Below are 27,820 nucleotides of genomic sequence, written 5' to 3' on the forward strand. Positions count from 1 at the left end.
GCACTGCACGCTGAATCTGCTGGCCCAGCTCCTGAGCGGCATGCCCCTTCTGCACTGGTTCTGCCAAAGTCCTGTTAATCATTGGTTCTGAGGCAGCTTCCAGTTCTGTCCATGTACTGTGCGCCGTTGACTCTGGGGAGGCACGAATCTTCCCCCGAGTCTCCTGAACTGGCAAACCGCCCTTTCACCATGTTCCATAAGGACAAAGTTTCCCTGCATTTACATCCGAGATTTCTTCTGAAAGTGGCTTCCTGCTTTCACCTCAACCACCCCATACATTTATCTGCTTTCTTTCCAAAGCCGCACGCTTCAGAGGAGGAATGATGTTTTCACTCCCTCAGTGTCCTAGCCTTTTATCTGCAGAGGAAGAGGCTGTTCCGGAAGCCTCTGAGGCTATTTGTTGCCATAGTGGAAAAAATTAAGGTGCAGGCCATCTCCACTCAGAGTTTCAAAGTGGGTTTTTGGGTGCATTATGCTTTATCAGGGCTGTCTCCACCCTGTGGGATATGGGCCCACACCATGACAGTTCAAGCATCAACTACGACTGCGCTTCACAATGTGTCTCTTATGGACATATGTAAGTCAGCCATGTGGAGTTCGGTACACATCTTCTCTTCCTATTATGCACTGGTGCATGACTCTGCAACGGATGCCTTGTTCTGTATAGTGGTCCTCTGTTCCATGGTGCCATCTTTCTTGTACCCTCCTCCTCAGTAGGTGCTGCTTGTTAATCACCCTCGGTGGAATACAATAGGGACCATCATTCGAAGAAGTGGAGGCTCTTCGAGATGTGTGGTCCCTATCTGTATTCTGGTCCCACCCTCCTTTCCTTTCTGCTGCGGATCTGGTAGATTTGTGGTGGAGAAGGAATTGAGAGTGCAGTTAGTCTGCCCTGCCCTTTATAGCCTCAGTCAAAACCATAAGACGGTGGCTGGGCACATGCGCGGACCAACGGACACTACTACTTTTAAAAGCTCTGGCTCCGGGCACATGGAGCATGTGCATAATCCCTCAGTAGAATACAGATAGGAACCATTCATCTTGAAGAACCTCCAGTTATAGGTAAGTAACCTCCTCTTACTTTTAAAAATGTGTGTAACGTAGCACTTGGAAACATGATTAATTTTATGTTAATTGCTTTTTCTTCAATTTGAGCTACTTTTGCAAACCTTAGTATGTCAAACTATGAAACTTTAATCATTTGAGGGGTACTTATTGTCTCAAGTTTACACTTTCAGTATAAAACAAAGCTGGCCTCAAAAGGAAAAATATGACTCATTAAAAGAAAGCTGCACCCATTTTGCTAAGTGCAGGCTTCTGAGTGTGCACCTGGTAAGAAGCACTTCTCATCCTGTATAAATTGTCAAATGTATTTCAAAATTTTGAATTGAAATTAGTATTTTGAGCCTCTTGCAGGTGGCCATGATACTGTTGAAAAGTGACAATGTTTGACACCATCAGTGAAGAATGCCAACCAGATCCTATCATGCTTTGGTACCATTTTAACCATTGGAAGACAATTGATGTTTAAGAAAGTATTTTCATTGTTTTAAATACTGACTTAAGCCTCAAAAGAAATTAAGTTTTATGGAGGCAGTATTGTAATGCAGGTAGTGGGTGGTTCTGTGCTTTTTCGCCGTTACTTCTTGCCAAACACATTGATTCAGCATCTTATCAGTTGGCTTTCAATGTTTTCTACATAAAATGGACATGGTTAACTGCAGTTTAAAATACTTGATTTTTGCTTCAGAGATTCATGTGGATATTGAGGGACTATGAAGAAAGCTTAGACTAATGTAAAACTACATCTTTTCTCACTACACTAGAGAAGTATATGCAGGAAAATAAACTGGATGCTGCTGCTTGTTTGGCTGTAGTGAACTTGTAGACATGGTGTTACAAAATACCTAATATTTTTTCCCCAACAGCAACAGCTGGGATGAACATGTCTTTGAACTGGTTTTGCCAAAAGCCTGTATGGTTGGACACGTGGATTTCAAATTTGTTTTGAACTCAAACATAACAAACATTCCACAGCTTCAAGTGACTTTACTGAAAAATAAAGCTCCAGGGCTAGGAAAAGTCAATGGTAAGAAAGGAGATCCTCTTCTTTTCTCAGACTTGTTACTTTTTAGGTCTGATATTTTTACTGATTTAATTAGCGATGAAGTAAAGATTTGTAGATATCTCAACTTTACATTTACTTAGTAATATCTTGCATTTTAACTTTCTTTGCACAAATGAACATTTATTAAAGATTGGGGAGCAAAAATGAGAGAATCATTAAAATAGTCAAAGATAAGCACAGATTTTAAAACCTCAATGTTCTATAAAGAAGTATAGCTAAAGCAACAACACTTTGAGCTGAACTTACATGTTGTCCTACTACTAGAATCTGATGATGCATTCAAAGAAAGTTGCAGTGTCAGACATAAATGACAGAGCTTCTGAGGTGTATAACAAATTTTTATTTTCTAAATCAAAGGATTTAAAAAAAAAAAAAGATAGGTAATTCTTCCAAGTCATATTTAGAAATTCAGTTTGCAGGTGTCCATGACTATAGAGCAGAGGTGGGCAAACTACGGCCTGCAGGCCACATCTGGGACCCTCCTGCCCGGCCCCAGAGCTCCTGGCCCAGGAGGCTAGCCCCTCCCGGTCCCTCCTCAGCTGTTCCCCCTCCCCTGCAGCTCACTGTGCCACTGGCAGTGCAGTGCTCTGGGCGGCAGCGCAGCTGCAGAGCCGCAGCCTGACCCGGTGCTCTGTGCTGTGCGGTGGCGTGGCTGCCTGCCCTGGTGCTCTGGGCAGCGTGGCTGAAGCGCCGCTAGCCACCGCTGCTCCAGGCAGTGCAGTAAGGGAGCAAGGAGCAGGGCAGGGTTGGATAGAGGGCAGGGGAGTTCAGGGAGGTGCTCAGAAGGTGGAGGTGTGGCTAAGGGGCGGGGTGGTCAGAGGGCGGGGAACGGGGGGTTGAATGGGGGCAGACAGGAAGCAGAGGGGGGTAGTCAGGGGCAGGGGGTTCTGGGGGTGGTCAGGGGACAGGGAGCGGGGGGTGGATGGGGCAGGGGTTCCAAGGGCGCAGTCAGGAATGAGAGGAGGGGTTGGATGGGGCGGTGGGGGGCAGTCAGGAGATGGGGAGCAGGGGGTTGGATGGGGCAGGAGTCCTATGGGGGCCGTTGGGGAAGGGGGGTTGGATGGGGCGGGAGTCCTGGGGGGAGCTGTCAGGGGGTGGGGGCTGGGCCTCTGTACAATATCGGAAACCCGATGTGGCCCTCAGGCCAAAAAGTTTGCCTGCCCCTGCTATAGGGCATTTGAGTGCCTTTATGAGAAGAAAAAATCTAGAAACTAGAATTCCATTGAAATAAAGGTTGCATGACTGTGAATTTAAGAGTAAACAAACAAATTTAGAGTCATTCTCAGAAAAATCCCACTCCTTATGCCATAGCTTTCAATAATGGTATAAAGAAGTACTGCTGAGTCTTTTATTTTATTTTTCAGAATAGCACATAAAAGCTGCTGTGTATCCAAGGGAACAGTATTTGAGTAGCAGTGTCTCAGAGGGGAACATATATTCTCTAAGAGTACAATATGACTAAGAATTTCAACATACAGCTTAACTGTGAACACAGGACAGAGGGAAACAAATGCTCCCACATTTGACCTGTGTTCTTTAAGACTCAATATGAAGTATTCGTCATAAGATACTGAGGCATGCTTGGTGACCACATCCAGAGATGGGGAAAATTCCCCACTCTTTGCTGGTCTGGCTGAAAATGAAGCTACTCTTTGACCTTATAATTCAGCCTCATTTATCCCAGCAAGTTTAGGTCTTATTACTTGTGGGCCATCTTCTGTGGCTTTTTTTTTTTTTTAAATTTGTTATACAAATAGTAAAACTGGAGAGCTAAATAGGGTTTAACTAGAGCTGGGCAAATAACTCAATGTTACAATAAAGTTTATTTAAATAAATTGAATTAGATTCAGTTGTGTTACTCTTTTGTGCTAGTATTCTATGTGTGTTTTTTTTTTTAAACTGGTGAGAAGCTCATGCTACAGAATATTTGCAGCAATAAAAATTTGAGTTTATGAAATAGAATATCTGCAATGGAAACCATTTTTTAAGAGTTATACTTAGGGAACAGAAACAATACCTGTATGTCCAATCAAACTAACAAACGCAGCTCTGATTTTCAATATCAAAAACAAATAATTGCTTGAGAGCAATGTATTATTGGTAGAAATTATTTTTCAAAAATAACACTCAGACTGATAAACTGCTCACAAACAAATTGAGGACAAAGGCTAACTTCATTTAATAAATTGAGTTCTATTCTAATTTTAGTATGAAGGAGTTTGTCAGCAGCTTTAGGATTTTTTAGTAGAGGTGATGGTTTCAGTGAATTTTGAGCAAAAACTTAAATAATAAATCTGCTATGGAAGTTAACGTTTCTGGTTTTCATTAATACTACACAATGTTTACCAAACATTGCTAATATTTTTTTTATTTTCCAGAAGCAGCAGTAGATAGACAGATCACCTTTCCTTTATCTCCAGCTCATAGTATTGAAATGGAAAGAAATGGAAAACCAACACTGGTTGAGTTGAATGAAGAAATGCAGAACATGGATGTAGAGGAATCACAATGTGAGTTTAATATGGTTATTTCCCTATGGAGAAACTATTATATGAAAAATCTTCAGAGATCACATTGGAACTTCTATATAAATATTTTCAAGTAATTAAAATTAAAAAAAAAAGCACATTCTTTACGTTTATGCTGGTCAACCCTATTCAGTACATTTGGCAGTTGTTCCTTTCAGTGGAGACTATACTTTGCTGTTGAAAGCAAAAATTAACTGGTGGGGACTTTGATTTTTGGTATTGTTAAATCAAGGTTTTATTTTAATTTAGAAATGAAGCTATAGGTCATTTTAGCAGCTGTCAAGCTGGTCTGTCATGTCTTCCACTGCAACGTGATTTTAAGTGTTGCTTGAGTTAGCTAGTTTTCAAGGAAACTGACTTTTTTTTCACTGCATATCTAATTTTCCTTAGTTTTAGCATCAATGCCTTCAAAACTTAAAATATCCAGTTCAAAATTCCTAGCTAGTCACAGCTTTCAGAGTGGTAGCTGTGTTAGTCTGTATCAGCAGAAAGAACGAGGAGTACTTGTGGCACCTTAAAGACTAACAAATTTATTTGAGCATAAGCTTTCATGGGCTAAAGCCCACTTCATCAGATGTATGCAGTGGAAAATACAGTAGGAAGATATATATATCTCCTCGTTCTTTTAACTAGCACACTAACTTTACAGCCTTATCAAACTCACTCAGTCCTTTCCTCATCTAGCTCATTACATCAGCTTTCCCCTCAAAACTTGTGAGAGAAAGTGTCTAGAAGGGTATCAGATTATATCTGTGTAGGAGTGACTAGTGCCTAAAAGTAAGCGTTGCGGCTGAATAAGTATCAAAAACCCCAAACTTCTGTCACTTACTCCTTCAAGCTAAGTCTTTCCTTCTTTCTTTGCTTCATTTGGTGACCAGGTTTTCAAAGAGAAAACCAGGATACTATTGCAAGGTGTGTTTGAGATAAGGGGAAAGTTTTGGAGAGGAGAGTTTGGGTGGTGGGGAGGAGGCACGCACAGAGGTGAGCAGATGAGAATTTCAGTACATGGAAGGAGAGAAGAAGATTCCGAAGTTTGTCCTATTCTCTTCTTATCCAACTACCCACCCCTCTTACCCTTTTCCTGCTGCCCCCTCCTTTTGAAAATTGAGGTTTGTTTATTAAATCAGGATGGGAAAAAATATTTACCTCTGTACTTGTGTCCTTGCTATTTATCCCAGCCTGTCATTCTATTTTCTGTGTTAATTCTGATGCCCCACTTCAATTTTTCAATCACCTCTCATTCATTGATGGATAGAAAGTTGGCTAGATTGTCGGGCTCAACGGGTAGTGATCAAAGGCTCCATGTCTAGTTGGCAGCTGGTATCAAGTGGAGTGCCCCAAGGGTCGGTCCTCAGGCCGGTTTTGTTCAATATCTTCATAAATGATCTGGAGGATGGTGTGGATTGCACCCTCAGCAAGTTCAGATGACACTAAACTGGGAGGAGAGGTAGGTAGGCTGGAGGGTAGGGATAGGATACAGAGGGACCTAGACAAATTGGAGGATTGGGCCAAAAGAAATCTGATGAGGTTCAACAAGGACAAGTGCAGAGTCCTGCACTTAAGACGGAAGAATCCCATGCACCGCTACAGACTAGGGACCGAATGACTCGGCAGCAGTTCTGCAGAAAAGGACCTAGGGGTTACAGTGGATGAGAAGCTGGATATGAGTCAACAATGTGCCCTTGTTGCCAAGAAGGCTAATGGCATTTTGGGGTGTATAAGTAGGGGCATTGCCAGCAGATCGAGGGACGTGATCGTTCCCCTCTATTGGACATTGGTGAGGGCTCATCTGGAGTACTGTGTCCAGTTTTGGGCCCCACACTACAAGAAGGATGTGGAAAAATTGGAGAGAGTCCAGCGGAGGGCAACAAAAATGATTAGGAGACTGGAACACATGAGTTATGAGGAGAGGCTGAGGGAACTGGGATGGTTTAGTCTGCGGAAGAGAAGAATGAGGGGGGATTTGATAGCTGCTTTCAGCTACGTGAAAGGGGGTTCCAAAGAGGATGGATCTAGACTGTTCTCAGTGGTAGCTGATGACAGTACAAGGAGTAATGGTCTCAAGTTGCAGTGGGGGAGGTTTAGGTTGGATATTAGGAAAAACTTTTTCACTAGGAGCATGGTGAAACACTGGATTGTGTTACCTAGGGAGGTGGTGGAATCTCCTTCCTTAGATATTTTTAAGGTCAGGCTTGACAAAGCCCTGGCTGGGATGATTTAGTTGGGGATTGGCCCTGCTTTGAGCAGGGGGTTGGACTGGATGACCTCCTGAGGTCCTTCCAACCCTGATAGTCTATGATTCTGTGAATCATTCCTTATTTCTTGCTGTCTTCCGCCTGTTTTCAGTTTCTAACTTTCTGTGATTTCCTTGCCCTTTTTGTGTTCCTCTTTTTGTTCTCTACATAATCAAGCCTCCTTTTTCCTTCCTATCCCCACTCGTTTGTTTACAAATATGCTAACTGTTACTGCCAATCACTTATCCTCATTTAGCAACCCATACCATCAGCTGCTTCGCTTTCTTCTCCCACTGCCATTTATTGGAAGCCTGATGTGCTCCAAGGAAGACGGGGAGGGGGGGGAAATGTAGGCAATATCGCTGAATCTAACTGGGGATGCTTCTCAGCCTGAGACATTGTCTTCTGTGACTTAAGGCAACGCAGAATTCTTGATCCTCTGAGAACTCATCTGAGAGATCCCATTTGTGCTAGTATGCTACTGCCTGCAGGCCTCTAAAAGCAGTGAGTTAGTGAGCTGGAACAGCACCAGTTGCTGTTTTGTTTGGGACAGAGTAGATAAACTCAGACAGCAAGGTGGGTTAGCGGGAGGAAGCCTCTACCTTACAGTCAAGATTTTGAAGCATCGGTTTTGGGACATTATTGTTAAGTGACACAAGATCTTTTGTTTTCCTTAATTAGTTATGAATTGGTCTTTTATACTTTAAATGTTTACCTCTGACTGCATTTAATATAACCATTAATTGGATGTAATAAGGACTGAGTCATGTTTAAAAGTACATCAGACAGTTTCACTTTTATAATTCAGAAGAATGGAAACTACCATTGCAATATTCTTGTCACCCGTGATCTGATTGTTTCAATAAATATCAGGGTTTTTTTATGGCCTCGCTTGTGGCTGACACTGGTATTTTCCGCCTCAACTGGTAAAAATAAAATAAATATTCTATACTCTTATGAGGCAGCAATTAGAATACAACTCAGATTACATATGCTTATTCCATGATTACCTCTTTTAAAACCGTTTTATACTTCAGGTGGTGGTAATGTGTGTAAAAAGTTTAGTAACTGCAATACTATTTATACTGAGATTCCACTTGAATGTCCCAATAAGGTTCAAAGTGCCCTATTGTGCTAGGTGCTATACAAATGCATACAAATGTGATTTTTTTCCTCCCTAAGAATTGACAGTCTCTCAACTTCATTGTATAAAAGTGCTTGCATCATTCTTCTCTGAAGCTCTTCTGTTGTCTCACTGCTAATATCACCTTTTGTTGCTCTTCTTTTTCCAAAGTTTGTTGTTTGTAATATGACAACTGAAAAATGAGGATTTGCAATGCAGATGTTGACTGACTGTAACGTCAAACATGGTTTTAGTATTTTTAGAGCCCTGCGTGGATACCACATTTATATCCACGGATGTGGATATCCACAGATATAAAGCGAGTATCCGAGGAGCTGCAAGGATCTACCAAGAACAAGCAGTGGCGAAAGTAGCTGCACGTCTGGCTGCTGCTTGCAGGAGCCAGCGCTCTGCACAGGCAGCAATTCCAGCATGGCTGAACAGCCCCCGGTCCCACCCACTGGGGTGCGCACCAGGCTCAGCAACTTGCATGCTCCCAGACTTGTGTGCCCAGGGACAGCTGCTGCTGAGCCTGGTGCCTGCCCCAGTGGGTGAGAGCAGGGACGGTGCAGCCATGCTGGAGGAGCTGCTGGCTCCTGTGAACAGCGGATGGACATGCGGCTGCTTTCGCTGCTGCCATTCCCAATAGCGCCCTGCAGCTCCTCGGATATCCACAGATATAAATTTGGTATCTGCGCAGGGCTCTAAGTATTTGCATTGGAGTGATCCCCTCTCTCTCATTTTGGCTTATTTAAACTGACATTTTCATCTGCTGCCAATGAAATCTAACATGAGCTTGTTTTTTTTAACTAGGACCTGTGATAGTTGTGACTCAAACAACTATATCAGTTCACCATTCTATGGGCCATAAACTTGTGCAGAATATTGATCTTTCCAGAGCATCAGCTGTGTTACATGTACAGTATATCTGAAAACTGTACTTTGAGAACTTTCTGAAAATTAAAAGTACATAATTTGACTAGAACATGGCTTAGTTATTTCTTAAAAGGTGTCAGCTCACCTAACTTTTACAGTCTAAATTGAAGTTTAATATATATCCATTTAATTTATGAAAATTAATAGCTTATTTTGTAACCTTATCTTATTTGATGAGTCCATATCAATTCTACTTAAATTATGTTGTGTTTTTAAGGTCTTAGGTTGTGTCCATTTTTAGAGGATCATAAAGAAGACATACTATGTGGTCCAGTATGGCTGGCTACTGGACTTGATCTGTCAGGACATGCTGGAATGTTGACATTAACAAGTCCAAAGCTTGTTAAAGGTAAATTTAATGTATTACATTGTCTCTCTAAAATGTGCATTACTAGAGTATACCCAATAATTCTGAGTTGAGCAATCTTGGTTAGGATTTATCAGATTAATTTCCCATAAGACCATGTTAATTATGGAACACTTACACCATATAAATCTACATTAACTCCTCATTTAACGTATTTATGTTCCTGAAAAATGCGACTTTAAGTGAAAAAATGTTAAGCAAGTCCAATTTCCCCATAAGAATTAATGTAAATGGGGGGGTTAGGTTCCAGGGAAATTTTTTTTGCTAGACAAAAGACTACACATACACTAAATTCTAAACAAACAATACTGTACACAGCAATGATGATGATTGTGAAGCTTGGTTGAGGTGGTGAAGTTAGAGGGTGGGATATTTCCCAGGGAATGCCTTACTGCTAAATGATGAACTAGCACTTGGTTGAGCCCTCAAGGGTTAACACGTTGTTAATGTAGCCTAACACTCTACAAGGCAGCAGGGAGGGAGAGGAAAGGAGAGGGAGGGAGGGAGGGGGAAGAGAGAGATGTGTATTGCCCCTTTAAGTATGCTGACCCCACTCTAAGTGACCTGCCTTTTTAAGTAGATCAGCAAGCTGAGACAAAAGCTGCTGTACAGAAGTGGGGGGAGGGGATTATCCTGACATTTGCCCCCCTCTACTGCCCCTGCACAGCGAGCAGGAGCCTCCCGGGAGCAGCTCCAAAGCAGAGGGCGGGAGCAGCACATGGCAGTCGGGGGAGGGATACCTGAACTGCCCAGCAATTGATAGCCTGCTGGGTGGCTGCTGTACAGGGAATTTAGGGGATCAGGGAGCTGATACAGGCTGGTCCACCCTGGTTCCAAGCCCCAACCAGCTAGCTCCAATGGGCTGCTCTTTCTGCAAGCAATGGACAAAGCAGGCGGCTGCCAAACAAAGTTATAGGGGAGTATTGCACAACTTTAAATGAGCATGTTCTCTAATTGATCTGCAATGTAACAACATTAACCTGAACAACTTTAAGTGAGGAGTTACTGTATGTTTAAATGACTGTTCTTTAATGCCTAGAATTTATACTGAATTACCAAAAAAATACTTACTTAACTCAGGTGGTTGTGAATGTTAGCCATCAAATTAAAATCTCTTCAGTTTGATATAGTACAGGTGTAAAAGCTCTTTCCTCCTTTTTGTTTTTTTCCAGGTATGGCTGGGGGCAAGTACCGTTCATTTTTAATCCATGTTAAAGCAGTGAATGACAGAGGAACAGAAGAAATTTGTAATGGTGGAATCCGGCCTGTTGTAAGAATACCATCTCTAAAACCTCAAAGTAGTAAAGGGAATTCTCTTGCGTCACTGTTGGCCAAAGTTGCAGCAGGCAAGGTATTGAATAATTAACATAGTTGCAGCTATATTTTATATATATATTAAAGCTTCAGAATCAGTTGTATAAACCCCCATTTTGGAAATGAAAGGTCTCTTTATATAGTTACCATAAGAGAGTTAAAACAAATCCTAGTGAAATTTTGATTAACTATCTAAGTTTTATACCTACCAGAACTGAAGTTTAGGTATAAAAAAAAAAAAATCCTACATTAAAAGATGGTTATTAAGGCTACAATGTCAAGCACTAAAAAGATAAGAAATACCAGAATTTAGGTTGCCTACACAACCTTTTTTGAGCTCCCTTGTACCGGCATTATGGATAGTCTTTAGTTACATGACCACATGCTATATTTTCCTAACGACTTTGCAACCTTTAAGGTTGCTTTAATGTAGGATTTTTGTTTAATTGCCTAGATTAAAAAAAATTTCATCATGTTGACCCATGTTGACCCTCACAAGGGCATCATCAGGGTAGGAACCTTTAGATCCACCACATGGTGATGGAGTAACTGATAGGTTGTCATCCTTCATTTAGATCAGCACTAGAGAGGGATAGGGATAAACCAGTGGGTTTCACAGGTATTTCCTGAAAGCAGAGGTCTGGTGAGTCTCAGGAATCTTGGAGCCCATTCCAGGCTTTGTAGGGGAGTGTCCTATAGTGGGCACAGACTCTTCTGCCCATTCCGCTCCAAACATCACCCCTTTCTGTTCCATCCCTCTAGCTTGTTCCTGTCTTCCCCATCCCTGGTGCCTTGTCCTAGTCCCATTGTCCTCACCTAGCCAGCCCCAATTTCTAGTCCTCAGGTTTCTCTTCCCAGTCTACTTGCCCATATAATCCCAGTTCCTCTCCCTATGACTCCTTAACTGATCTGTTGGTTTCTCCTCCACCCTGCCCACATTCCTGGTTCCCATGTGTTCCTTGGCCAGTTTCCAGTGTGGTGTTGTCTTCCCCCTCTCCCCCCGCAAACCCCTGCTCCTTATCCCAGTTTTTGTCAGGTTAAAGTCATTCTTTCTGGTTCCCAGTCTCCTTGCCCAGACAGTCTTTCTCTCCTAACTGCAAGTCCCAGTCCCATTTCCTCCTTCTCCTCCTCCTTTTCCTGTCACAGCATCAATTCCTTTTCCTCATGGCTTTTTGTCCCAGCTTATTCTGTCTTTACCCCTTTGCAGGTCTGGCTCTTGATCCTTCTGTGTTTGAATTAGGTAGCTTCATCGTCCATGCTGCCAGGCCATGGAGAGCACAGGAGAGACAGATCTGCATGCTGTCAGTTCAGGTGCCCAGACCTGGCACAGCCAGCCCAAGTCCAGAGCTGCAGTTGCAGGGAAAGTCTGCCTTAGCCCCTGGATGAAGTGGGGTTTTCACAGGGACAGCAAGAGTCAGAAGGCCATCCCTTGTCAAATTTCAGGCCCCTGCTCCAAAGCATGAGGGCACTAGAGCTTGAAAAAGATGATGATGCTAGAATTTAACATGGCATATTCTTCCCTCATCTCATTCTCAGGAAACAGCTGATTAGTCTTGGCTGAATTTTTTCAAAAAAACGCACCCTGAAGCAAACATCTAACATGGAAAACTTGAACACAGATGATTAAAGTTTGGCAGTTATAAGCAGTTGGCAGTGGTGTCTCACAATGGGAAATTTCAGGCAGATTTAATAATAAGCAAGGCTGTCAGCTCCACCTATAATATATAATCAAATTGCTCTGAGATCTGACCAGCTTCTCATATGTGGTTCAAGTATTCAGTCTGTCTGAACTGTTGTCTAGCTTAGATTATTTTTTTTGGGCAGGGGGGCCATTGTCAATCTTACAGTGCCAATGACATGCATGGCCCTCAGTAAATAAGCTACTTGAAATTACCCCTCAACTTTTACCCCAATACAGCAGTTAAAATAAGCTAGGAATCTCCTTCTCTTGGTTCCCAAGCTGAAACATTCCACAATCACCGAAAAGCCAGGGCTTTTTCAACTGAGGGTTTTTACTTTTGGAACTTACTCCTCTTTATAGTCTGTCACACTTTGAGTCCAGGGATCTTTAGGGCACAAATGAAACTTGTTTAGCTTAGTTATTAGCTTAAAAATAAAGCTAGAATACACTCATTGTCTATACGCTACCATTAACAAGTAATAAATATTTCAGAATTTAAATTACCCAGCACTTTCATCTGAACAAGATGCATAAATGAAGGAATCATGAGTGCTGTAACTCTTGAAACCAATGTTTTTGTTTTTTTTTCTGACCTGTCAGGAAAAGTCATCCAATAAAATTGAAGCCAGCAATTCTTCAAGAAAATCAGACAATCTGAGAGGTTGCGACTTACTTCAAGAGGTCTCTGTAACTATTCGAAGATTTAAAAAAACTTCTGTTTCAAAGGAAAGGTTAGTCCTGTCTCTCTGTAAACATGTTTTACTTAATGAAGTTAAAAACCTAAACATTTATTTATGGCAAATCATAATCTGAAAGTTGGTATTTGTTGCTAAATTTAGTTGACAGGAAAATGATTAAAAAATTTAAAATGGTCATATATGGGTCTTAAATCTTCATACTGTGTAAATTGTAATGGATATCAAAAATTGATATTTTCACTTAAAGAATACCATAAATGTGTATGCTTAAACATATTCTGGTAGTGAGAAATTTTTCTGGCCTTCAAATGCAAATGTAACTAGCAGGGATTTGTGTTGCACTGCTGTAAACTAGATGATTGAAATGAATCAGACTTCACTTTTTGAGGAAAAATCTTTCCCCATTCTTAGCTCATAGGTTGCCCAGTTTTTAAACAAAGCTTAGCATTGGCACTAAGAGTATCAGTTTTACTTGAACAGTTGAACTTTTTTTCTGTTACTAATCTCTTCTTCTTTAGAGTTCAACGCTGTGCCATGTTACAGTTTTCAGAGTTCCATGAAAAACTTCTTAACACACTTTGCAAAAAGACAGATGATGGTCTGACCACAGAACACGCTCAAAGCCTTGTGTTAGATACCTTGTGTTGGCTGGCAGGAGTGCAGTCAAATGGACCTGGCAGGTAGAAGAGATATTTCAATTAAATGCATGAAGTTATTCTTCAGTATCAAATTTTCTAAATATAAAAGCTTATATAATTCTCCAAAGTACTTTTTTTTTTTTTTTTAACAGCTCAAAGGATGGGAATGAGAGCCTACTTTCTAAAACACGTAAATGTCTTTCTGATATAGTACGTGTGTGCTTCTTTGAAGCAGGTCGGAGCATAGCCCACAAATGTGCACGGTTTCTAGCACTATGCATAAGGTTGGTGAAACACATGTTCTGAGGCTAATTCTATTTAGAGTTTACTTGTTATTCCTTGTAGTTAAATGTGCAAAATAATTTTATGTGGTGGGAGTTAGAAAAGTTAATATACTAGCCATTCACATGGGAATACATATGCTCAAGTATGTTTACAAGGGAAGTGAGCCTCTCTCAACTAACTTTATTTTCCCCTGGTGGAAACATGTTTACAACTGGGGGGAGGGATAGCTCAGTGGTTTGAGCATTGGCCTGCTAAACCCAGGGTTGTGAGTTCAATCCTTGAGGGGGCCATTTAGGGATCTGGGGCAAAAATTGGGGATTGGTCCTGCTTTGAGGAGGGGGTTGGACTAGAGGTCCCTGAGGTCCCTTCCAACCCTGATATTCTGTGATTCTATGATTGATCACAAACTCTTTAGAAAATTTAATGCAGTGGTGTCATAATGCTTAGGGACTACAAGAAGAATGAAATATGAACTTTCATAGATCATTTTTTGTTTGTTTGTTTTCTTTGATAGTAATGGCAAATGTGACCCAAGTCAGCAGGGATTTGGATCTGTTCTTCTGAAGGCTTTGCTTGGCAATATATCTTTTCTACCTGCTGCTGCAACTGGTGGTATGTATAAAATATTTTTGCGGTCATAGGCATATTGCATACTTATACTAGATATGTTTTCTCTCACTCCTGTTTGATAGAAGAACAAGTTCTATTTGATTAGTATCGATTGCTTTTTGCCAAGCCTGTGAAATACCCATGTATTAATGTTCCATTTCATGAGCATGCCTCTTCTATTTAAATTAGTTTAGAGACTGATTTTTATGAAGTTGTTTTCTAAAGCAGAATGCCTAGTGTTACCAACAAGTGTTTGATTTAATAATTAGAGAGACCTCAGGATCACTTAGCTTGATTTGATTTATTTAGATAACTAGTTAATTAGACAGCACATAAGAATGTAGTTACCACAGTCTGAGAACCAGTCCTAGATCCAGTGACGAGTAGCTTGCACTCTTTGGTTGGTTCATGGGTCAACAGGCTCCCCTTGTAACTGTAAAATTAATTTTAGTGACACTCATGTAATTACAAGCAAAAAAGCTGTAAGCAAAGTAGAAGAACGGCCATGCTGGGTCAGACCAAAGGTCCATCTAGCCCAGAATCCCGTCTTTCGACAGTGGCCAGTGCCAGGTGCTCCTGAGGGAATGAACAGAACAGGTAATCATCGAGTGATCCATCCCCTGTCCCTCATTCCTAGCTTCTGGCAAACAGAGGCTAAGGGCACCATCCCTGCCCATCCTGGCTAATAGCCATTGATGAACCTATCCTCCATTAATTTATCTAGTTCTTTTTTGAACCCTGTTATAGTCTTGGCCTTCACAACATCCTCTGGCAAGGAGTTCTACAGGTTGATCGTGCATTGTGTGAATAAATATTTCCTTGTGTTTTTTTAAACCTGTTGCCTATTAATTTCATTTGGTGGCTCCTTTTTCTTGTGTTATGAGAAGGAGTAAATAATACTTTACTTTCTCCACACCAGTCATGATTTTATGGACCTCTATCATATCCCCCCTTAGTAGTCTCTTTTCCAAGATGAAAAGTCCCAGTCTTATTAATCTCTCCTCATATGGCAGCCGTGCCATACCGCTAATAATATTTGTTGCCCTTTTCTGAACCTTTTCCACATCCAGTATATCTTTTTTTGAGATGGGGTGACCACATCTCCACGCAGTATTCAAGATGTGGGTGTACCATGGATTTCTGTAGAGGCAATATGATATTTTCTGTCTTATTATCTATCCCTTTCTTAATGATTCCCAACATTCTGGTAGCTTTTTTGACTGCTGCTGCATATTGAGTGGATGTTTTCAACAACTATCCTCAAAGACTCCAAGATCTCTTTCTTGAGAGGTAACAGTTAATTTAGACCCCATCATTTTATATGTATAGTTAGGATTATGTTTTCCAGTGTGCATTACTTAGCATTTATCAACGTTGAATTTCATCTGCCATCTAGTTGCCCAGTCACCCAGTTTTGAGAGATCCTTTTATAGTGCTTCATGGTCTGCCTGGGACTTAACTATCTTGAGTAGTTTTGTATCATCTGCAAATTTTGCCACCTCACTGTTTACCCCTTTTTCCAGATCATTTATGAATATGTTAAATAGGACTGGGCCAAGAACAGACCTCCGGGGGACACCACTATTTACCTCTCTCCATTCTGAAAACTGACCATTATTCCTACCCTTTGGTTCCTAAATTTTAATCAGTTACCAATACATGAGAGAAACTTCCCTCTTATCCCATGACAGCTTACTTTGCTTAAGAGCCTTTGGTGAGGGACCTTGTCAAAGGCTTTCAGAAAATCTAAATAGACTATATCCACTGGATTCCCCCTTGTCCATATGCTTGTTGACCCCCTCAAAGAATTCTAGTAGATTGGTGAGGCATGATTTCCCTTTACAAAAACTATGTTGACTATTCCCCAACAATTTATGTTCATCTATGTGTCGGACAATTTTGTTCTTTACGGTAGTTTCAACCAGTTTTCTGGGTACTGACGTCAGGCTTGCAGGCCTGTAATTGCTGGGGTCACCTCTGGAGCCCTTTTAAAAAATTGGTGTCATGTTAACTATCCTCCAGTCATTTGGTACAGAAGCTGATTTAAATGATAGGTTACAGATGACAGTTAGTAGTCCTGCAATTTCACATTTGAGTTCCTTCAGAACTCTTGGGTGAATACCATCAGGTTCTGGAGACTAATTATATTTTTACACTTCATTTGCCAGAGTTTATGCTCCTTTCTATTTTCCTCACTAGGATTTAACTTCCACTTTTTAAAGGATTCCTTTTTGCCCCTCACTGCTTCTTTTACTTTATTGTTTAGCCACGGTGGCTCTTTTTTGGTTCTCTTACTATGTTTTTTTTAATTTGGGGTATACATTTAAGTTGAGCCTTGATTATGGTGTCTTTAAAAAGTTTCCATGCAGCTTGCAGGGATTTTACTTTTGGTGCTGTACCTTTTTGATTTCTGTTTTAACTAAACTCCTCATTTTTGTGTAGTTCCCCTTTCTGAAATTAAATGCTACAGTGTTGGGCTGCTGTGGTGTTTTTCCCGCCACCTGGGTGTTAAATTTAATTGTTAGGTCACTGTTACCAAGTGGTCCAGCTATATTCACCTCTTGGACCTGATCCTGTGCTCCACTTAAGACTAAATCAAGAATTGCCTCTCCTCTTGTGGGTTCCAGGACTAGCTGCTCCAAGAAGCAGTCATTTACGGTGTTGAGAAACTTTATCTCTGCATCCTGTCCTGAGGTGATATGTACCCAGTCAATATGAGACAAGTTGAAATCCCCCATTATTATTGAACTTTTTATTTTAATAGCCTTTCTAATCTCCCTGAGCATTTCACAGTCACTATCACCATCCTGGTTAGGTGGTCAGTAATATATCCCTACTGCTATATTCTTCTTCTTCAAGCATGGAATTACTACCTGCAACCTTTGGACCAGACAGGCAAGTCACCATGCGATTCTCCTGGTCATCACAAACCCAGCTATCTGTTTCTAATGATGGAATCGCCCATTACTAATACCTGTCTCTTCCTAATAACTGGAGTTCCCTCCCCTGGAGAGGTATCCTCAGTACGAGAGGATACCACATCATCATCTGGAAGGAGGGTCCCAATTATGGGATCATTTCCCTCTGCTCCAGTTGGATGTTCTCTTTTCCCTGAGGCTTTCATCCTCCTCAACAGCAGAGAGGCTGTCAGACCGGGGGTGGGACCATTCTACTGTGTCCCGGAAAGTCTCATCTGTGTACCTCTCTGTCTTCCTTAGCTCCTCTAGTTCAGCCACCCTGGTCTCCGAAGCCTGTACGTGATCTCTGAGGGCCAGGAGCTCCTTGCACTGAATGCACACACATGCCACCTGCCCATAGGGCAGGTAATCCTCCATGCTACATTGGGTGTAATAAACTGGGTAGCCCCCGCTCTATTGCTCGACTTCTGCTGCATTCTCTTCTTACTTGTGCAGCTTGTTCCTTTGTTGTTTTTTTGTTTTTATCGGGGGATGTTTTTTAGCTTCAGTTTAAAGATGTTTAAGGAATGTTAAGTGTATGTAACACCCCCCCACCGCCCTCACAACTCCCTTGCAAAACTCCCATTAGCCGTTCCTGTTCACTAGCTCCTCTGCTTGCTTAGGAGCGGGCTTTTTAAAGCCCTGGTCTTTCTGAGTAGCCCCGCCCACTGGTTAAGGGTTGATGGGTGCTAAATGGCTTAGGGATCAAAGTCTTGTTAAGAAGCTCTCAGCCTTGTCTAGCAGGCCGCTAGGCTCAGCACCCACATAGTCAGCACACGGTCGCCCAAACAAACCGACCACATGGTGTATTTCAGTTCAGCATCAAACACACCACAACAAACACTGACACAACAGACAACAAACTTACCCCAAGGGTCACATAACCTCTCCTCCTCACCTGGAGAAGTCCCTCACAAAACTCCCCTGTTAGCTGCTCCTGTCTATCTAACACTAAATAATTTAGTTAAAATTACATAACTAGCAAATAAAGCATGTGTTTGAATTTTTGCTTTTTAGCCATATATCTTAAGTGGCAAAATAGAATTACTGCAGTAACTGTAACTATTTGTAACAAAATCGAAGCCTTAAAGGTTACTTCTGTCCAAGTGTATAAGATTAAAATGTCAAAGTCTTCATCATGTGTTAACTGATTTAGATTTTCCTTTGCTTTTTTTCATACCCATGTCATACAGCTTGGCAACTGTAACTGTTCTAGTTGCTGAGGTAAAAGACATTTTGAAAATATAGGTATGAGGATAGCTAATGTAAGAAAAATGCATTGGAATGCATGGAATTAAGTTAATGTAATGTACATAAAATTCCATGAAACATTGTTCCAAAAACCAAAATCTAACATTTGATTTTCTAATAACTTAACCTTCTTGACCAAGTTAATTGTCAAGAAACCTAGTTCTTAAGTTCTTAAAAAACGAAACAAACACCCCCCCCCCAAAAAAAAACCAACAAAAAAAAAAAAACCCAACAACTTAATGCTTTGTGTGCTGAAATAGCATTATCTTTAATAACTGTGGCTGGCTTACTCTCTCTACAGTGTAAACAGTACTCTTAAGGAAGAATCGTACACACCTAGTTGCAGAACACAAGCATAAATCATGTACGCATTAGAAAGAGACAACATTGATATATAGTGCTGCTATGTAAATAAAACATGGCTGTATGTTTCTCTCTCCTGATGTCCTGAATATATAGTTTTTCTAATTATGGCATACTATACAACTAATCATGAGACAATATATATATAGTATATAATATATACAACATATGAGATGAGGTCATATATATATATATATATATATATATATATATATATATATATATATATATATATATATATATGCCATAATTAGAAAAACTGAGCAACTGTTATACAAAAAAGAGAAAAGGGTCAGTTACATCAAATGTTAATTTTCTACGTCTGTGAATTAATGAACAGTAATATAACTTTAATATACTATTTCTTTTTAATGGTTATTGTTCTAACTAAGGCAATACTGGTGTTTTGTATATACTAATGTTACTTGCTGTAGCAATCTTATTTTTAAAGTTAACTTTTTTTAGTATGGGAATGTTTCTAAAGGGATTGTTTAACAGATAGTTACACACTTACACTATAAATTTAATGAGTATTACTTTGACTCTACTATGTTAACTGAACTACTTTAATACAAACATTTTCCTGGGAACTTCCTTTTCTTGAATTCTAAAGTTCAGCTGGTGTAAAATTCTGTTGGAGGTTAAAATACTTGAATGGTACAAAATGCTAGAACTTTTTAGGAGGTGACTGTTTTTACATTTTATTATCTATATTATGATACTTAAATTTTGCCATTTTTGTTAATTGATTTTGAGCTTTTTTGAATGCAACATTAGCCATATTTCTGTTGAATTGAAATTCCTGTTCCCATCTTTAGGATCTGTGTATTGGTATTTTGTATTGCTGAATTATGTGAAGGATGAAGATTTGGCTGGATGCAGTACAGCTTGTGCATCCTTGCTAACTGCTGTGTCCAGACAGTTACAGGACCGGCTAACACCCATGGAAGCTTTACTTCAAACAAGGTATTGAGAGGAAAATATGTACTTGTTTGAACATTTTCTTGTAAGCATGCTGTTTACTCAAATTAAAAAAAAAATGTTTATGGTATTTTGAATGACCTTAGGCACTGTCAAGTAACTTTTTAAAATTTGTTTCTTTCCATGATTTGTAGTACTGGTACAAGTATGATCTGGCTTTTTTCTTCTGATCTTAATTTTTGTGTGTGTTTTTGAAAAGTTGAAACGAACATGGCTGTTCAACAGATTCATTTTGCAATATTTTGTTTTATGAGCAAGTATTGATTAACACAGTTCTGGGAAATGTTATTTAACTGGTGCAGAGACAAGATGGGAATTAGGTAATTGTGTCTGTTTAAAGTGTGCAAATACAAATACATGTGTGATATTTTATGCAATGTATCTGTTCACCAGCAACTCTCAAACTCAACACAGACCAAAGGATTTCCTATTTTGAGTGTGTGAAAGGAAGCCACACTTCGGCTTTACAGAATTCGACTTTTAATTTTTCTAATTTCAACAGATAATATCAATTTGTTTATTTTAAAGCATTTTAAAAGATTTTTACCTATTTACATTTTCACAGTTGGGGGAAATTAGAGTGGGGTCAGACAACAATTAGTAGTCATTCAGATTCAAAAAGTTAAAACTTTATAATTGTTTACGCAAATTGTCGTCATTGCTTGTCAAAATATGCAGAGTAAATCCCTTTAAACTCTAAGTTCCCAAGCATCATTCCCCCCCCCCCCTTTCCGATCTGTAAATTTCAATTATTGATGGAAATATTTTTTCATCTGTTTCTATGTGTGTAAGGTGAAATCAATGTTTATGGACATTTACCTATTTAAAAAATGGAATCCTTCCAGCCTGTGTATACTGGTATAAATTGGGGAGTGCCACAGGACCCTGCAAATTCTTGCAATTTATTGCTGAGTCCACCATATTTTTAAAGTGCTGGTACCAAAGGACAAATTCCTGGACTAACTCCCTGGAAAAATGGGTCCATGTATAAATTAAACAGAAATACTATTCCAGGCTGTGGTGGTGATTGATCTCTTGAACTAAACAGACCAATCTGGTCAACTTCTGGAGAGCGTGGGAGGGATATCAAGGAAACTGGTCTTGGCAGTTCCATAGGTTGCACTTTCCTTTACCCCATTCTGGTGCTATGGAGCCCTGTACTGTTGGAGGTACTTCTTGCAGATTGTGAAAATTGTGGTTTGTTTTACCACTATGTTAGTAAAGCTTATTAAAAATGTGAAGGGTTTGAATAGAGGAGGAATTACAGAGGATCCTGAGTCTCTAGATGGAAATCTATAAATACCCCAGGCTGGCACTTAAAGGGATATAACCTTGAAATCTGGTCAGTTAAGACAGAGTTAGTTTCAGGCATTATACCTACATCTGGGTCCTCACCAACTCTTCTCCTCTCCCCCCCCCCATTGAATGAAATTGACCAGTATTTTGTATGTAGTGTAGTTGTAGCCATGTCAGTCTCAGGATATTAGACACACAAGGTGGGTGAGGTAATATCTTTTATTGGACCAACTTCTGTTGGTGAGAGACTAGCTTTCAAGCTACCCAGAGCTGAAGAAGAGCTCTGTGTTCTTCAAAAGCTTGTCTCCTTTACCAGTAAAAGATGTTACCTCACCCACCTTGTCTCTCTAGACAGTATTTTGTCAAAGAAAGTAAATTGGAAAATCAGAAAAATATTTTTCTTTCAATATTAGATATTAACTTGTAACAAAAGGAGATAAAATATAAATACAATGACTTCTTTAGTTTGACACTGTCACTTTAAGGTTCCAGACTCTCATTCAATCTGGTAGTTGAGCTGTTCCTTAGAAGTAGGCGCTGTTCTTACTCAGTGCTTACAAGCATTCTATTACTGTGGTTTAACAGGAACTGGGAGGGGGCATTGAAACGTCAGTTTTCTTTTCTTGTCATCTCAACATCAAACTACTGTAATGTATGATACTTGGGGCTGCATCTGGAGATTAAAGTTAGAGAAGAACATGACTGACTGCATGTCAGGCAGAGCTTCATGAAGAGAGCTTGATGTTGGGTGAAAAACAAGATCCACTTCAATGTAGGTTTAAACAGTGTCTTTTAGCCTTCATTTTATATGTTTTAAGACAAGGCTATTATCACCAATGAATTACATATATACGAAAAACAGCTAAGGCAAGAAAGAGAATTGATCAAGTTACCTCTCCTGGGGACAGGGCAACTCTTATCAAATCTCTGATCGCTGCTGTGTTCTTCCCCTCTGTCTTCTCCACTTTCTTGTAAATCACCTATTTTTTTTCTCTTATTCCATAATTTTGCAAAGACTCAGCTTATCCAGTAACCTCATCTGTGTACCTATCTATTCTAACCCCCCTCCCCCAACTAAAACATTCTCATGCATAAACCCCAGTAACTAACCTAAACTAATATGTGTTTTGCTTATCCCACTAAAACTTACTTTCATCTGTCTACTTATGTCATCTGTTTTCTGCTATCATCATCTCTGGCTTAATCTGGTTGTTTTTATCTATGACTTTTTGTGGCTTTGGGTTTTTATTGCTTAGCTTGTTTTGTTTTCTTAGGAGGGACTCGGGGGCAACTGAAGTTGTTAAAAATTATTTCATGACACTCTGCTTTACCCTGCTCTTTACTCAGACCAAGGTTTTTTGCAAATAAAGCGCACAGACCATGTTTCCTGGTTTACACAACTCTGAAACTGTTTCAGCTAAATTCTGAAATGCTGTATTGGCAGAGACACATACAAAAGCAAAAATTCCTTCATGTTTTCTTAACTAGAATATTCATTTCTTTAACATTGAGTATATATATATTTGACTAACACAAGTCATTACACAGCTTTCTAACACCATGCTAGTGATGCTCTGTGATCTGTGCATGCTGCCTGTTAGTTTCTAATAAGTGTTTGTTTAAGGTACTGGTTTTAACCTAAAAGCCTTAGATGTCCAGGGACCCTGTTACCTGAGACCATCTCTCTTCCTTTCCAATAAGTCTGCAGTTGAGATGAGCTAAGGAACAACAGCAGAAGCATCTTTCTCATCACGTGTACAGATATCACAGCCTTTGTTATGAGCTGATTACTCTGCTCCTTGGCATTCCCGGTGTGGCTTTATCTATTAATCAAGGCAAACTTTCTGCCTTTTTCTCCTGTTGAGATTTCACACCCATCATGTACAGTACACATGTTATGAAATGTGTATAAAACATAACTGCTTCTATATTTAAAAATTAGACAGAGGTTTTTCCTACTGACTTATTTGTAGAATGCTGCAAGTTTACAAAGGTAAAGGTGAATGTAATGGTATGTAGTTAAATTGAACAAAATACGAAATGTCATCTTTGTAGTCTTCTAGGAGTCCCTTCAAATTATTGAGGTTAATGTGCTTGCATGGTCTCCCCTTCTCTCCCACACTCTTAAATAATTGAAGTCAAAGCATCAGGAAAAATGTGTGATGTGTAGCCACATGCTTTTTTTATAAATAAGATGACAACCACTGGTAAATTTTTCACTAAGGAGCATTTTATGGAGTATATGTTCGATAGTATTCAGTCTCTACAACTTCTGTGTTCTGTTTTTTCTCATCACTGCCATCAGATGGTATAATACTTGGTAATCATGTAGAAGCAGGTGTTCATTTAAATTAATGCTAGCTTCCTATTGTCTGTGAGTGAGCAGATACACTTTTGGTGACTAGCTACTGCCATGGGAAAAAGCCGCATGAGTAAATGCTTGAGAAGGGATAGATGACGTGGGGATGGTTACATATCCCTCTTGAGCTGCTGAAGAATGTATGGGGGAATGGGGGAGAGAAATGACTGTATCACATAGGAGCCATCAACTATCTCCTCAACCCTACTTCAGCTGAACCTTGCATGAGCTGTTAAACATCTCCAATATCTCCAAAGTACTCCAGACTCTCTCCACTATCACTGGTGCTTTGATCCTCTGAATGACTCAACATTGCCTAGCATTAGATCAGAGTTAAATATCATGTGGTCTTAGCTTCTGGGGTGTCTCCTTTTCCCGAGCATTAGAAAGTACCAAATGATATTTTAAAACATTTCACATATGTAGCCACAACATAATGTTCTTGTCAGGAGATGCAGCTGTTTTTGTTCCCGTGCTACACCTGTTGATGACTACTTTTTCCATTAGGCAAATCAGTGCAATGACTTTATCAATGCTAGCATCATCCCAAAGGAGAGAGACTTGTGCCATTGTAAAAGGACCTCATGATGTCATCTTTGATAGCGGACGTCTGTCCATGCAAAATATGGTGGTCTGACTTTTGGGGCTATGTGGAACAGTACATGTAGAGACCGTGGATGACAGTATGATGATCATAGCCAGTTCAACATGTTTAGTATGGATATCTCCTTCACTACCACCTACTTCATGTGGTGAAGCTCTCAAGAGCACAGACTGGTCAGTTTCACCACTGCCATTCAGTAATGGGCAGGGATGAAACTTGTAAGAATCATGTCAATTTCAGTCAACAGTTGCCAGGGTTCCAGAGTTTCTGGTATGGCAGAGATGCTGTGCTGATTGCCTTGGAATCAGGGATGCTGGTGCTTCCAGGATTCATGGGCAGTCCGTGGAGGCTGGAAGTCTTGAGGGTCCCCAGACTTGGGGCAATCTCTGTGATGGGGTGCCCCACAGCTGTGGACCCTTGAAGCCTGTCCCAGGACTTCCAGACTCCCAGGCCAGCTGATTCCCTGAGTTTGCCCAACTCTTGGGGTAATGGGCTGTGAGAGTTGGGAAGCCCGAGGGTCCTTAGCTCCTTTGCAGTCTGTATGGCAGCACTGTCCCAAAATTGTGGACTCTGGGGTTCAGGCTCAAAGGTAAACCTTTAAGTGGGCTGCTGAGGAGCTAGGCAGGCGAGCTGGCAGGCAAGTTTTGAAATCTCGCCTAGGTACTGTTGGAAGATTAGTCAAAATCAACGTGTTTCTGCACAACGTTTAGCTTTCAATGAATTGCCATTTTTCTGATGAAAATATGCTCCATCAGAACATTTCCAACCACCTCTCTTTGCCAGAGAGATGCAGGGCATGCTGAAAACACCATCTTTGTGGAAGACTGAATGGCTTTGAGCTTTGGGAGAAAAGTGGTATATCTTTAGATTATTGCTTTAACTCAGCCAGCTAGTAATGTGTGGGTGTTCGTATACTGCTATGCTACTGGGTGGCTATTGGGCATATGAATTGTAATTCCTAAGGGACTATGGCTTTCTTATGTTTAAGAATACTTTCAAGACAATATTGTATTAAGTCTTCGTGACTGTTCTGATGACAGTTGCTTAATCAAGATGGTAGGCTGTCCACCAATGTGTGCCAGTTTAGAGGATTTTAGTGAAATATGAATAATTAGTAACCTCAAAGATCCATTGATTAAATGACAGGCATGTGAGTTTTAGTTCACTGAAATAATACAACCAAGATCCTAAATGAACTACTTGGCTTTCTGTCTCTTTTTGAGTCTCTCTGCATTCTCAATAATTTATAGGTACAGCTTGGTGTTTGAAGAAGTGTTCAACTCTCTTATTCTGTTTGCAGATATGGATTATATAGTTCACCTTTTGATCCAGTTCTTTTTGATTTGGAAATGAGTGGCTCTTCCTGTAAGAATGTATACAACAGCAGCATTGGTGTACAATCAGATGAAATTGATTTATCTGATGTTCTTTCAGGTATGCACACTTTAAAAAATGATACTTGATCTAAAACTTTTTAAAATAGTAACTCTTAAGAATAATATCTCTTCCTCTCTATTATTGGTTTAATAAGCATTTAGTATTGTAGTCTTTAAGTGACTCTGTATTTTAACCTTTGAGTAGATTTGTGAAAGTGTAAAACATTCTCTTCTGAGAACTGAAGAGCACATATCTGTCTCTGAAAGTGACTTGCATGATTTTTTAAAGATAATTGCTTCCATGCATAGAGTCTGGTAACATAGATGTTCATGACTCCTATGGTTTTAAAGTAGACACTTGTTTTGATGCTTTTTCAAATGTGGAGCCCAGGCATTACATGATACTAATTAATTTGTGTGATGCATCATTATGAAAACCCTCTCTCTGTTGTTCAGGCATTAATTTTTTAATTTGTTTCACCCATGCATTTGTGGTTGGTATTTCCTTCCCACTCAACTCTGTTTCCTTTTCCCCTTTCATCTCAAAACTGATTTTTATGCTTCCTATGCTTCTAGCAATGAGTTGTTTCGCAGTATGGCACTGTTGTCATTAAAAGTGCATTCACCAAACCAGAGGAAATCCATCTTGGCGTCACGAGCTTTTAGAGCTGCCTCTCAGCTCAATATTACAACTTTGGTGCTGGTCATCCACACCCTGTTTAACTGTCATCAGTCATGCAATTCCCTAAAGACAGAAGAATCTGACTTGACTAAGCCTGAGTCCCCTCTTAAACCCCCTTCCCCCAAAAGACAAGTAAGGAGGTCAAGCATCAAGAGATATTTAGATGAGTTAAAAAACCCCAAGAGGCTTAATTTTTGTCAACTCTGCCAAAAAGCACAGTCTCCAAGGAAGGAATACTGGAATGGGTTACCAAGGGAGGTGGTGGAATCTCCATCCTTAGAGGTGTTCAAGGCCTGGCTTGACAAAGGCCTGGCTGGGATGATTTAGTTGGAGTTGGTCCTGCTTTGAGCAGGGGGTTGGACTAAATATCTAAGAAGTCAAGACACTTAATGGATAGCAGTCCTGAAGATGATGAATTGACATCCTGTCCGCCCACCCCTTCCTATTTTTGTCTCCAACTATTCTGGAAAGTTGATTAAGATTATTTGTCCCCATCACTGGAATAAATTATTCTTGGAAGAAGCTAATTTTACTCCAGTTAGAGGTCTTTCACCCCTCAGCCTAGAAGGAAGTTAGGGATTGAGGTGGGATTATCTTTTCTTGTTTCTCATGAACTTGAAAAAGTTACTTTGCCTGCAACATAGCAAGGGGATCAATCAGCAGTCTGCCATAAACTTAATGAAACTGAGAATTTTACTCTACTCAATAGCTCAATTTTTCAGCTGATTAAAAATATTCTTTAGTTGAGGATGCTATTTTTGAGTTCCCCAAAAGAAGTAATAGTGACTAAAAACTCTAAAATCTATTTTCTTTGCAGTACTGGACCACTTCCATGTCTAATAATAGTATCTGCTCGTACCTCTCTTCATTGAGTTAATAAACTTTTCTCTGTTCTTAAGTCGAAGGATAAACATGTCAGAAAAAATTACCAAGGGAATCATAAGAATGGCCATACTGGGTCAGACCAAAGGTCCATCAAGCCCAGTATCCTCTCCTCTGACAGTGGCCAATGGCAGGTGCCCCAAAAGGAAATGGACAGGTTATCATCAAATGATCCATGCCCTGTCATCCAATCGCAGCTTCTGGCAAACAGAGGCTAGAGACACCAATCAAGTGGTCGTCTTCACTTACGTGTAACTACATAGGTAATACCTCATTTTAGTGACCCTACCATAATTAGTTGAAGTGCTCCGGCCATTGAACCATTCTCTGTTTCTTATGGGATTTCTCTTTTTTTTCACAGTAGCCTGATTTGAATGTCAGATCAACTTTACCTTTTAAGGCTAGATCATTGCATTCAAAGCTGTCTTAAACCAGTGGAAGACAAGGCACTATCATGACTCACTCGTGTAATATTTAGTTATTTGGGCTGTCTTGATATAGGTGGCAGATTATAGCCCCCAAACCGAA

The 27,820-nt window shown here is 40.1% G+C and overlaps 1 protein-coding gene across 1 annotated transcript in view; it reads left to right on the forward strand.

Moving 5' to 3' along the window:
• BIRC6 (baculoviral IAP repeat containing 6) overlaps window positions 1–27,820 on the forward strand; it is a 319,973-nt gene that overhangs the window by 55,777 nt on the left and 236,376 nt on the right. The window contains 10 exon segments of the mRNA XM_074949013.1: window positions 1,929–2,089; window positions 4,507–4,638; window positions 9,167–9,298; window positions 10,489–10,667; window positions 12,912–13,042; window positions 13,528–13,689; window positions 13,800–13,931; window positions 14,447–14,544; window positions 19,931–20,078; window positions 25,653–25,786. Coding sequence (XP_074805114.1) covers window positions 1,929–2,089; window positions 4,507–4,638; window positions 9,167–9,298; window positions 10,489–10,667; window positions 12,912–13,042; window positions 13,528–13,689; window positions 13,800–13,931; window positions 14,447–14,544; window positions 19,931–20,078; window positions 25,653–25,786 — 1,409 coding nt within the window.

This window comes from Natator depressus, chromosome 3 (genome assembly GCF_965152275.1).
Source record: "Natator depressus isolate rNatDep1 chromosome 3, rNatDep2.hap1, whole genome shotgun sequence".
Classification (NCBI taxonomy): domain Eukaryota; kingdom Metazoa; phylum Chordata; order Testudines; family Cheloniidae; genus Natator; species Natator depressus.